We start from the raw sequence: 12,157 nt of genomic DNA, 5'->3' as shown, positions 1-12,157 counted from the left end.
ACAACTTAATAAAAGGAAGATAAACAACCCACTCAATAAATGGGCAAAGGACCTAAATGGACATTTTTCAAAAGAGGACATTCAGAAAGCCAAGAGACATATGAAAACATGCTCTAAGTCACTAATCATCCGAGAGATGCACATCAAAACAACAATGAGGAACCACCTCACACCTGTCAGAATGGCTATCATCAACAAATCAACAAACGACAAGTGCTGGCAAGGATGCGGAGAAAAAGGAACCCTCCTTCACTGCTGGTGGGAATACAAACTGGTGTAGCCACTGTGGAAAACAGTATGGCATTTCCTCAAAAAATTAAAAATGGAACTGCCATTTGACCCAGTAAGACCACTTCTAGGAATATATCCCAAGAAAACAGAAACACCAATCAGAAAGAATATATGCACCCCTATGTTCACAGCAGCACAATTTACAATAGCTAAGATTTGGAAACAGCCTAAATGCCCATCAGCAGATGAGTGGATTAGAAAACTATGGTACATCTACACAATGGAATACTACAGTACTATAAAAAAGGAGTTCTTACCATTTGAAACAGCATGGATGGAACTGGAGAGCATTATGCTAAGTGAAATAAGCCAATCAGTGAAAGAAAAATACATGATCTCACTTATTTATGGATAATAAAAAACATTATAAACTGATGAACAAAAATAGATACACAGGCAGAGAAGAATCAAATAGACTGTCAAACTACAGCGGGAAAGCTGGGGAGGGATGGCGGGGGGCGGGGTGGGGGAGAGGTAAGAGATCAACCGAAGGACTTGTATGCATGCATATAAGCAAGACACTGGGAGGAGGGTGAGGGCATGTGCCGGGGGAGTAGGGAAGGCTGGGGGAAGGTCAATTGGGAAAAAAAAGGAGACATATGTACTACTATTTATAATACTTTAAACAATAAAAAAGTAATTACTTAATTAAAAAAAAAGATGCATTAAAAATTAAAGGCATGTGAGGAAACAAGCCCCAAGAAAGACAATCAAAGTGATAAGAGAATGAATACATTAAGAGTCTTTCAGATACAAGTGTTTAAAATGTTCAAAGAGATAAATGGAGGCATAGAAATCTTAAGGCAAGTGAGCAATACAGAAGGAAAAATAGAAAAAACTTATAAAACAAAAAATGTAGTCATTAGAGTAAAAATTCAAGTGATCGGTTAACATAATAAATTAGACTCAGTGTAAGAGAGAAACAGCAATTGGAAGGATGTCTAAAGCACCAAGTAGCAAAGAAAAAGGGAAGGAAGCTATCAAATGGAAGTTAAACTGAGGAGGCTAAAGGGTAAGTTTCAATATATACTGAGTGGCCAGATTATTATGACCGGCCAGATTATTATGACCACCCCAGCAGTACTTCGTTGGGCCACCTTTTGCCTTCAATACTGCGGCGATTCTTCTTGGCATTGACTCCACAAGATGTTGAAAAGTGATGCGAGGAATCAGACACCATGCCTGATGAATAACACTGTCTAGTTCTGTGAGATTTGATGGTTGTGGAACCAGCTGCCTGATGGCTCTTTTAACTTCGTCCTATAAATGCTCAATTGGATTGAGATCTGGTGATTATGGGAGCCACCCAAGCAAGGTAAAGTCTCCCTCATGTTCTTGAAATCACTCCTGCACAATATGAGCACCGTGGCATGGCGCATTGTCTTGTTGGACGAAGCCATCTCCATTGGGAGACACCATCAACATGATAGGATCAGCAACGATACTTCGGTATGCTGTGCTATTCAGACGTTTATAATGGTCTGGCCCTCTAGCAACTTCAGCGTGAAATTATAGCTAATTTGCCTACAAAGGTCAGGTGGTCATAATAATCTGGCCACTCAGTGTATATCTTACAGGAATTTCAGGAGAAAAAAATTGAGGAATTAGGGGAAAGTAATATTATTAAAGAGATAATGTCAGTATTTTCCAGACTTAGATGAGTCCTTAGTTTAAAAAATCATCCCAAATTATAAACATAATACATGAAAACAAACATACTATAGAGAAATGAAGAATGTCAAAGATAAAGATAAAAACTTATAGGCTACCAAAAAGAAGAGATTTTCTATAAAGAAAAGCTAATCAGACCAATAGCCCTCTGCTCATCAGCAATAGATACCAGGTCACATGGAATAATTTCTTTAAAATACTGAAGAAAGACCTATGTTGATCTAGTCACCTATATCGTGTTAAATTATCATTCAAGAATGAGTGAAAGCCCAGCTGGTGTTGCTTAGTGGTTGACTGTCAACCCATGCACCAACAGGTCACTGGTTCAATTCCTGGTCAGGGCACATTCCCTGGTCTCAGGCTCTATCCCCATGGGGGTCATCCAGAACCAGAGATTACTTAACACAGAATAGACCATCTCTGAAAGAACTGCTAAAGGCAGTACTTTAACCAGAAAACTAAACCCAGAAGGAATGAGTGAACTATAAGAAGCAATGGCGCCAAAACTGGTTTGGCTCAGTGGATAGAGCGTCAGCCTGCGGACTGAAAGGTCCCAGGTTCGATTCCGGTCGAGGGCATGTACCTTGGTTGCGGGCACATCCCCAGTAGGAGATGTGCAGGAGGCAGCTGATCGATGTTTCTCGCTCATCGATGTTTCTAACTATCACTCTCCCTCCCTCTCTCTAAAAAAAAATCAATAAAAATATATTAAAAAAAAAAGCAATGGCAATCACAAAAAAAAATGGTAAAGAAATTACTAAATTTTAATAAGTACAGACTATAAAAATTTTAATAGCTTTTGTGGCGAAGAAATAGGGTCAAACAAAAATACAACATAAACTCTCTTAATAAGCCTCCACTTAACCAAATTACTAATGGGTAAACGTAAGCTTTTAATTCTTTTCATAAGACTAGAGGCCTGGTGCACAAAATTCGTACACTGGCGGGGGGGGGGGGGTTGGGGGGGGGAGGCCCTCAGCCTGGATTGCAAGAGGGCGCAGGCCAGGCCGAGGGACTCCAGTGGTGCATGATCGGGGCCAGGGAGGGACATGGGAGGTTGGCCAGCAAGCGAGGGACCGCGGGAGGGCTCCAGGGCATGTCTAGCCAGTCTCGCTCAGTCCTGATTGGCCGGACTCCAGCAGCAAGCTAACCTACCCATGGGAGCATCTGCCACCTGGTGGTCAGTGCACATCATAGCGAGCAGCTGAGTGGCCTTAGCATATCATTAGCATATTACACTTTGATTGGTTGAACGACTGACCAGATGACCAGACACTTAGCATATTAAGCTTTTTATTATATAGGATACTGCTGATGGCCCACTGAAGGATTTCAGGCAGGAAGTCATAAAAGATAGTCTCCCTTATTATGGTCCACTGGGAAGTGATTTCTGAGTATGATGGAAGGTAGTGGTCCAATTTCTCTCCTTTTTAAAAAAATAGGCTACTCTTTAATATAGTCATGTTTTTTCTTATAAGTTAAGCTCTAAGCTTACTATGAATGAGTTGCATTTTGTTACACCTGTTTATGCCAGAGGTACTTGTTAATTTAATAACAAGTCAGTGAAATTAGTAAAGAGAATATTTCTGAAAATAATGTCTAAAACCCTGGAAAGACTTCATAAAGACAAGTTACTTTAAAAGATTTGCCAATAAATTTGGTATAGATCAGACAAGTATAAATAATTATTCAAAGAAATCATAAAACTAGAATTTTTTTATTTTATATTTTCATGAAAACCAGTGTTTTCAGTTTGCTGGGACAAATATGAGAAAACTACATGAAATTTTCTTTAAGTTCTTGTACTCTTTAAAAAAAATTTGAATGGTAGCTGATGTATTCCGAGTGAAGTTAATATAAGATAATGTAGAACTCTAATCAATAGGCTGAGGCTAAATTTAAAAAGGGTGCTACTGGCTCTATATCAAAAAATTGGTGAATGAATGTATATTTATATGCTTTAAGTTAAAATGTTAAAAACAAACAAACTGACAAATACTGAATATAACAAGGAAGAGTATAAAAAGAAAGAAAATTTTATCTTTCTCCCGTATGAAATCATGCTGAACATGAATGAAATGAATGGTGGTACTTAACAGAACTGGATGTCACCAACTGAAAAGATGCAGAAGGCTATTAGAATATGTATGTGGTACATCATTTTTGTACAAAGATCATCTGGAAAGAGTATAGCTGAGAAGTAACTTGATTTTCATACTTACCATTTTTTTCCAATTGCTGGTTTATGAGGCTAGCAGTGGTGCTATTACTGGACACTGGTTCTGTTTCTACAGCTTCCTCACTGGCATGATTAATAGGGAAATTATAAGGTAAAAAAAAGTTAATATTAAACCTCTGGGAAAATTTTATCTTACAATAAATCATCAAGCCTGGAGGAATATTCACTCCTATTTTATGACTCAGTTGGTTGGGGTGTCATCGTGTACACCAAAAGGTAGCAGTGCAGGTTTGATTCCTGGTCAGGGCACATACCCAGGTTGTGAGTTTGAGGCAACTGATTGATGTTTCTCTCTCTTTAAAAGAATTATTTTTTATTTATTTTTATTTATTTATTTTGTTAATCCTCACCAGAGGATATTTTTTCCATTGCTTTTTCAGAAAGAGTAGAAGGAAGGGAGGGAGAGAGACAGAGACATAGAGATTGGCTGCCTCTTGCATGCACCCAGACTGGGTACAGGGAGCGAGCCCACAACCCAGGTAGATGCCTTTGACTGGGAATCAGAATAGAATCTGGGACCCCTTATGTGGAGACTGATGCTTGAACCACTGAACAACACCGGCCAGGGCTAAAAGAATTGTGTGTTTTTTTTTAAAAAAAATAAATGTACAGCCCAGCCCGGCTGGTATGGCTGAGATTGAGCATCGACCTATGAACCAGGAGGTAATGATTCGATTCTCAGGGCACATGCCAGTGTTATGAGCTCTATCCCCATTAGGGGGTGTGCAAGAGGCAGTTGATCCATGATTTTTTCTCATCATTTATGTTTCTCTATTCCTTTCCCTTCCTCTCTAAAATAAAAATACATTAAAAAAAAAAGAAAAAAGTATAGCCCAGTGGTATAAATCAGTGGTTGAGCATCAACCCATGAACCAGGAGGTTGAGGTTCGATTCCCAGTTCCCAGTCAGGACACATGCCAGGCTTATGGCTCAATCCCCAGTAAGGGGGGGGGGGGGGGGGAGAGGGTGTGTGTGTGCAGGAGGCAGTTGATCACTGACTCTCTCTCATCAATGATATTGCTGTCCCTTCTGTTCCCTTCCTCTCTCTGAAATCAAGAAGAAAAAAAAAGTGGAAACATGGCTCAAAAAGCTTAAGAACCATTTTGTATTGAAAGTTTTGACTTAGAAGTAGATTAGGAATCTCTGACTTAAAGGAAAGCCATAATAAGTTCAACTCATTATATAAATCAGCGGCTCTCAACCTGTGGGTTGCGACTCCTTTGGGGGTCGAACGACCCTTTCACAGGGGTCGCCTAAGACCATTGGAAAATACACATATAATTACATATTGTTTTCGTGATTAATCACTATGCTTTATGTTCAATTTGTAACAATGAAAATACATCCTGCATAGCAGATATTTACATTACGATTCATAACAGTAGCAAAATTACAGTTATGAAGTAGCAACGAAAATAATTTTATGGTTGGGGGTCACCACAACATGAGGAACTGTATTAAAGGGTCGCGGCACTAGGAAGGTTGAGAACCACTGATATAAATTAATCTGTTTCTGGGCAATTTTGTCCCAGTTATAGGTCTATTCTGTGACAGTTTTATACTGTTTTACTTACTGTAGCTTTACTTACACACACATACTTTTTTGTTAATCCTCATTCAAGGATATTTTTCCCATAGATTTTTAGAGCGGGAGGGAAAGAAGGAGGGAGGAAGGAAAAAACAACGATGTGAAAGACACTCATGGGTTGCCTTCCATACACGCCCCAACCCAGCCAGGGATGGAACCTGCAACCCAGGTAATTGAACCTGAGATCCTTTGGGTCTAACCACTGAACACACCAGCCAGGGCAATCCTTTCATTTTATTCTTCTTTCTCTATCTTACCAAACATCTTTTTTTTCCAGGCCAGTGTCACTCCTTTTATAGCATCTAACCTGAAAAAATCTACAGCTCACACTTTACTTAGAATTGGTGATTCAGGGAAGTTTGAAATAAGAAGTATCTGAAGACCTCAGTCTGAAACATCATACTTCAAGGAAAAAAATCAATAAATACAAAAGATATAGGAAGTTAGATAAGCTGTACCTTTTAAGAAAGCTGCTTACCTTTTATTCTTCACATTTTTAAGTCCCATTGTGTAATCTTCATTCAAACACAAAGTATATTCAGAGATACCAAAGTGCTCTAATTTAGGAGTCACACACTCAAAATCATCCATATTTAGTGCACATTTAGGAGTTTTTAGTACTTCAACTGGTGACTGTTTGGAAGATGGAGTTAACATGTTTGGCTCTTTCTTATGATTGTTTACTGCCTGTGGAGGGTTTGGTGGAATTTGCAATATCAGGTACCGCTCAAGTCCAAAATCTGAAAGTTGTGGACTACATGGAATCTTCTCAGAAACAGAGCTGCTTGGAACAACAGGATTAGACATATCATCCTTTTGAAGGTTTTCATCTCTAGTGGACTCTGGTTTAGAGTCAATGGCTTCTTGCTCACCCTCTGGGAGAAAAGGTCATATTGTATTTAAACATCAAATCAGGAAATCTCAAGTACTAAAACCACATAGAACAGTGTCATTTGAAATGACCTTAATCAGTAAAAGTCCTGATTCCGTCCTCAGTCTCTAAGGTTTTATTCTAATTGTATCTTTAGTAAATTTCTGATATGCACCTCTTGTCCACCCATACCCCATTTTGATGACATATTAGAGAAAAGAAGTAAACTAAAGTATTAAAAGATGAAAAATCAATACCTACAAATATAAGTCCAATTTCCTTACTTCCCCAGTTAATGTAATTTACCAGTTCTTAATATATTGTGAAACTATTTTATCATTTAATGACAGTAATTACAGTGTGGAATTAACTACAATCTAGATTCAACATAAAGTATAAAAATATTAATTTTAATATTTAACTTACAAATGCATAAAAAGGAAAGACTGTTATACAAAAATAAATTTTTATCCTGTCAGCCTGAAACACAAGTATCAAAAGCCTAGTGAGAGCCTAGCCAAGGTAGCTCAATGGTTGAGCATCGACCTATGAATCAGGAGGTCACGGTTCCATTACTGGTGAGGGCATATGCCCCGGTTGTGGGCTCTATCCCCAGTGAGGCACATGCAGGAGGCAGCCTATCATTGATTCTCTCTCATCATTGGTGTTTCTCTCTCTCTCCCTCTCTGAAAGCAATAAAAAAATTTATTTATTTTTAAAAAGCCTAGTTAGAGAAATAACAGGACAGCATTAGAAAGATATGCCATTCCTCAACCTTTGATAGGGTTACATCTAACTCTACACCTTAACATTTAACCACTACACTTCAGATTAAATAACTGACTAACAACTATACTTTTCCCTATAGTCCTTTGTCATTTCCTGGGTACACTACTGATGAATGAATTTTGTGTGGAACTAAAGTTGGAGTTAAAAGATCCAGGGCGGGTGCCTTGTTGTGTTGTATTATGTGCCCTTAAATCAACGCAGCAGATCCAAGCAACAGCAGCCTCCTGATCACCACATCCTCTGAGGATCAGCAGCTGTACGTGAAGCCTCCCCCCACCAGCCAGAAGAGCCACCAAAGCTGTGAACAGCACCCACCAGAGGATCTGCTGCCAAATGAGGAGCAGTTGCTACCGCAACCGCCCGAGGAACAACCACAGCCCAAGGAGCCACTGCCACCCAGGGAGCAGCCACTGAACGACTCAACATCTAGATATGTCAGTGAGATCAAATATGGGTAGACAAAGAAACACCAAAGGAAAGAAAAGGAGGACTCTCCAGAAAAGCAGCTAAGTGATACAGAAGCATGCAACATGACAGAAAAAGAATTCAGAATAAGGGTCCTAGAGTGCATAAACCGGATGTAGGAAAAAATCAACAACATATACAAGAAGCAAGAAGAAACAGATGAAAAAATCAACAACTTAAGTAAGACCCAAGAAGAAAAGAAGACCAATATAGCTGCAATAAAAAACACCATTGAAAGTATCAACAGTAGACTAGGAGAAGAGGAGGACCGAATTAGTGAACTAGAAGACAAGGAAGCAAAACAAACCCAAACTGTACTGCAATTGGAGAAAAAAATTTAAAGACAGGAGGAGAGCCTAAGGGAGCTTTGGGACAACATGAAACAAAACAATATACGAATAATAGGGGTGCCAGAACAACAAAGAGGAAAAAGGATTAGAAAACCTATTCGAAGAAATAATATAAGAAAACTTCCCTGAGGTGGGGAAGAAAAAAGTCACACAAGCACAGAGAGTCCCAAACAAGGTGAACCCGACAAGACCCACGCCAAGACACACCATAATTACCATGGCAAATGTTCAGGACAAAGAGAGAATCTTACAGGCTGCAAGAGAGAGACGGAAAGTTACATATAAGGGATCTCCCATTAGATTATCAAATGATTTCTCAACAGAAACACATCAGGCCAGAAAAGAATGGACGGAAATTTACAAAGTGATGCAAAGCAAAGGACTGAATCCAAGAATACTCTATCCAGCAAGGCTAACATTCAAAATTGAAGGGGAAATAAGAAGCTTCACAGACAAAAAAAGGCTAAGGGAGTTTATCACCACCAAGCCAGCAATGCAAGAAACGCTAAAGGGACTGGTGTAAAAAGAAGAAGCAAAAAACTCAGAAAGAAAACAGCCACACACAAAAAAAGAAATGGCTACAAACAAGTACTTTTCAATAATAACTTTAAACGTAAACGGACTAAATGCTCCAAACAAAAGACATCGAGTGGCTGAATGGATAAAAAAACATGACCCATACATTTGCTGTCACAAGAGTCCCACCTCATTAGAAGGGACTCACACAGACTGAAAGTGAAGGGATGGAAAAATATCTTTCAGGCAAATGGAAAGGAAAAGAAAGCTGGGGTAGCAATACTTATATCGGACAAAATAGACCTCAAAGTGAAGGCCATAACAAGAGATAAGGAAGGCCACTTCATAATATTAAAGGGATCAATACAACAAGAAGATATAACCCTGGTAAACATATATGCACCCAATGCAGGAGCACCCAAATACATAAAAATACTCCTGGAAGATATCAAAGGAGTGATCGACAACAATACAATCACAGTAGGGGACTTTAATACACCACTGACATCACTGGATAAATCCTCTACACAAACACTCAGCAAAGAAACAGCAATCCTAAATGACTCTCTAGAGCAGATGGACTTAATTGACATCTTCAGAACACTTCACCCCAAAGCCACGGAATATACATTCTACCCAAGTGCTCATGGGACAGATTCAAAAATAGACCACATATTGGGTCACAAAGTCTCCCCAAATTCAAGAAGATTGAAATCATACCAAGTATCTTCTCAGACCACGATAGCATAATATTAGAAATAAACTACAATAAAAACAACCCCAAATACTCAAACACTTGGAAGCTGAATAGCATGTTCTTAAATATTGATTGGGTTACCAATGAGATCAAAGAAGAAATTAAAATCATCCTGGAATGACAATGAAAACACAACAATCCAAAACCTATGGGACGCAATGAAAGCAGTCCTGAGAGGGAAGTTTATAGCTCTACAGGCCTATCTCAAAAAAAAAGAAAAAATGGTAGTAAATCATCTAACTCTACATCTCAAAGAATTAGAGAGAGAGCAACAAGAAAACCCCAGAGTGAGCAGATGGAAGGAGATAATAAAGATTAGAGCAGAAATAAATGACATAGAGACCAAAAAAAAAAAAAAAAAAAAAAAACCATACAGAAAATCAATGAAACCAAGAGCTGGTTCTTTGAAAGGATAAACAAGATAGACAAACCTCTAGCCAGGCTCACCAAGAAACAAAGGGAGAGGACCCAAATAAACAAAATCAGAAACGATAGAAGCGAAATAACAACAGACCCCACAGAAATATGAATGATTGTTAAAAAATACTATGGACAGCTCTACTCCAACAATCTAGACAACCTGGAGGAAATGGACAAATTCCTAGAAAAATACAACATTCCAAAAACTCAATCAGGAAGAATCTAAAAATCACAATAGGCCAATAACTATGGGAGAAATTGAAGCAGTCATCAAAAAGCTTCCAGCAAACAAAAGCCCAGGACCAGACAGCTTCACAGGGGAGTTTTACCAAACATTCAAGGAAGAACTAAAACCTATCCTTCTCAGACTACTACAAAAAAATTCAAGAGGAAGGAACACTTCCAAGCTCATTCTATGAAGCCAACATCACCCTAATACCAAAACCAGGTAAAGACAACACAATGAAAGAGAATTATAGGCCAATATCCCTCATGAACATAGATGCCAAAATCCTCAACAAAATCCTAGCAAATCGAATCCAGCAGTACATCAGAAAGATCATGACCAAGTAGGATTTATCCCAGGGATGCAAGGATGGTACAATATCAGCAAATCAATAAACGTGATACATCAAATAAACAAATTGAGAGGTAAAAACCACATGGTCATATCAATTGATGCAGAAAAAGCATTTGACAAAATCCAACACCCATTTTTGATAAAAACTCTCAGCAAGGTGGGAATAGAAGGATCATACCTCAACATAATGAAAGCCATATATGACAAACCCACAGCCAACATCATACTCAATGGACAAAAACTAACACCATTTCTCCTAAGGACAGGAATAAGAGAGGGATGCTCACTCACACCACTCCTGTTCAACATAGTACTGAAGTATTAGCCATTGCAATTAGATAAGAAGAAGAAATAAAAGGCATCCAAATTGGAAAAGAGGAAGTAAAACTGTCCTTATTTGCAGATGACATGATATTATACATACAAAACCGTAGAGACTCCATCAAAAAACTACTAGACTTAATACACGAATTTGGCAATGTAGCAGGATACAAAATTAACCCCAAGAAATCTGAGGCATTTCTATACACCAAAAGTGAACTTTTAGAAAGAGAGACTAAAAAAACAATCCCATTTACCATCGCACCAAAGAAATTAAGCTACCTAGGAATAAACTTAACTAAAGAAGTAAAAGACCTCTACTCAGAAAACTACAGGACGTTGAAAAAAGAGATAGAGGAAGACATGAACAGATGGAAGAACATACCGTGTTCATGGATTGGTAGAATCAACATCATTAAAATGTCCATACTACCCAAAGCAATCTATAAATTCAACGCACTTCCCATTAAAATACCAATGGCATACTTCACAGATCTAGAACGAACTCTCCAAAAATTCATCTAGAATAAAAAAAGACCCCGAATAGCTGCAGCAATCCTGAGAAAGAACAAAGTAGGTGAGATCTCAATACCAGATATCAAGCTGTATTACAAAGCCACTGTTCTCAAAACTGCCTGGTACTGGCACAAGAACAGACAGATAGATCAATGGAATAGAATAGAGAGCCCAGAAATCGGCCCGAACCAATGTGCTCAATTAATATTTGACAAAGGAGGCAAGAACATACAATGGAGCCAAGATAGTCTCTTCAATAAATGGTGTTGGGAAAATTGGACTGATATATGCAAGAAAATGAAACTAGACCACCAACTTACACCATGCACAAAAATAAACTCTAAATGGATAAAGGACTTAAATGTACGACAGCAAACCATAAAAATTCTATAAGAATCGAAAGGCAATAAAATCTCAGACATATGCCAAAGCAATTTCTTCACTGATACAGCTCCTAGGGCACTTGAAACTAAAGAGAAAATGAACAAATGGGACTACATCAAAATAAAAAGCTTCTGCACAGCAAAAGAAACCATCAACAAAACAACGAGAAAACCCACTGCGTGGGAAAACATATTTGCCGATGTCATATCTGATAAGGGCCTAATCTCCAAAATCTATAGGGAACTCATACAACTTAACAAAAGGAAGATAAACAATCCAATCAAAAAATGGGCAAAGGATCTAAATAGACACCTTTCAAAAGAGGACATTCAGAAAGCCAAGAGACATATGAAAACATGCTCAAAGTCACTAATCATCCGAGAGATGCAAATCAAAACA

At 38.4% G+C, this 12,157-nt stretch overlaps 1 protein-coding gene across 2 annotated transcripts in view; it reads right to left on the bottom strand.

Annotated features, from left to right (window-relative positions):
- The window catches only part of SKA3 (spindle and kinetochore associated complex subunit 3), a gene marked incomplete at its 3' end in the record, with an annotated part of 47,771 nt that overhangs the window by 23,886 nt on the left and 11,728 nt on the right, over positions 1–12,157 (bottom strand). For both annotated transcript variants that reach the window (XM_081083549.1, XM_081083548.1), the window contains exons 4-5: positions 6,268–6,664; positions 4,185–4,264 (exon numbers count right to left, since the gene is read on the bottom strand). In XM_081083549.1, coding sequence (XP_080939675.1) covers positions 4,185–4,264; positions 6,268–6,664 — 477 coding nt within the window. The remainder of the gene's footprint in view (positions 1–4,184; positions 4,265–6,267; positions 6,665–12,157) is intronic.

Source organism: Myotis nattereri (assembly GCF_964212035.1).
Source record: "Myotis nattereri genome assembly, chromosome: 2".
NCBI lineage: Eukaryota > Metazoa > Chordata > Mammalia > Chiroptera > Vespertilionidae > Myotis > Myotis nattereri.
Note: the sequence above shows the minus strand (reverse complement) of the source record. Positions and strands in the feature narration are given on the sequence as shown.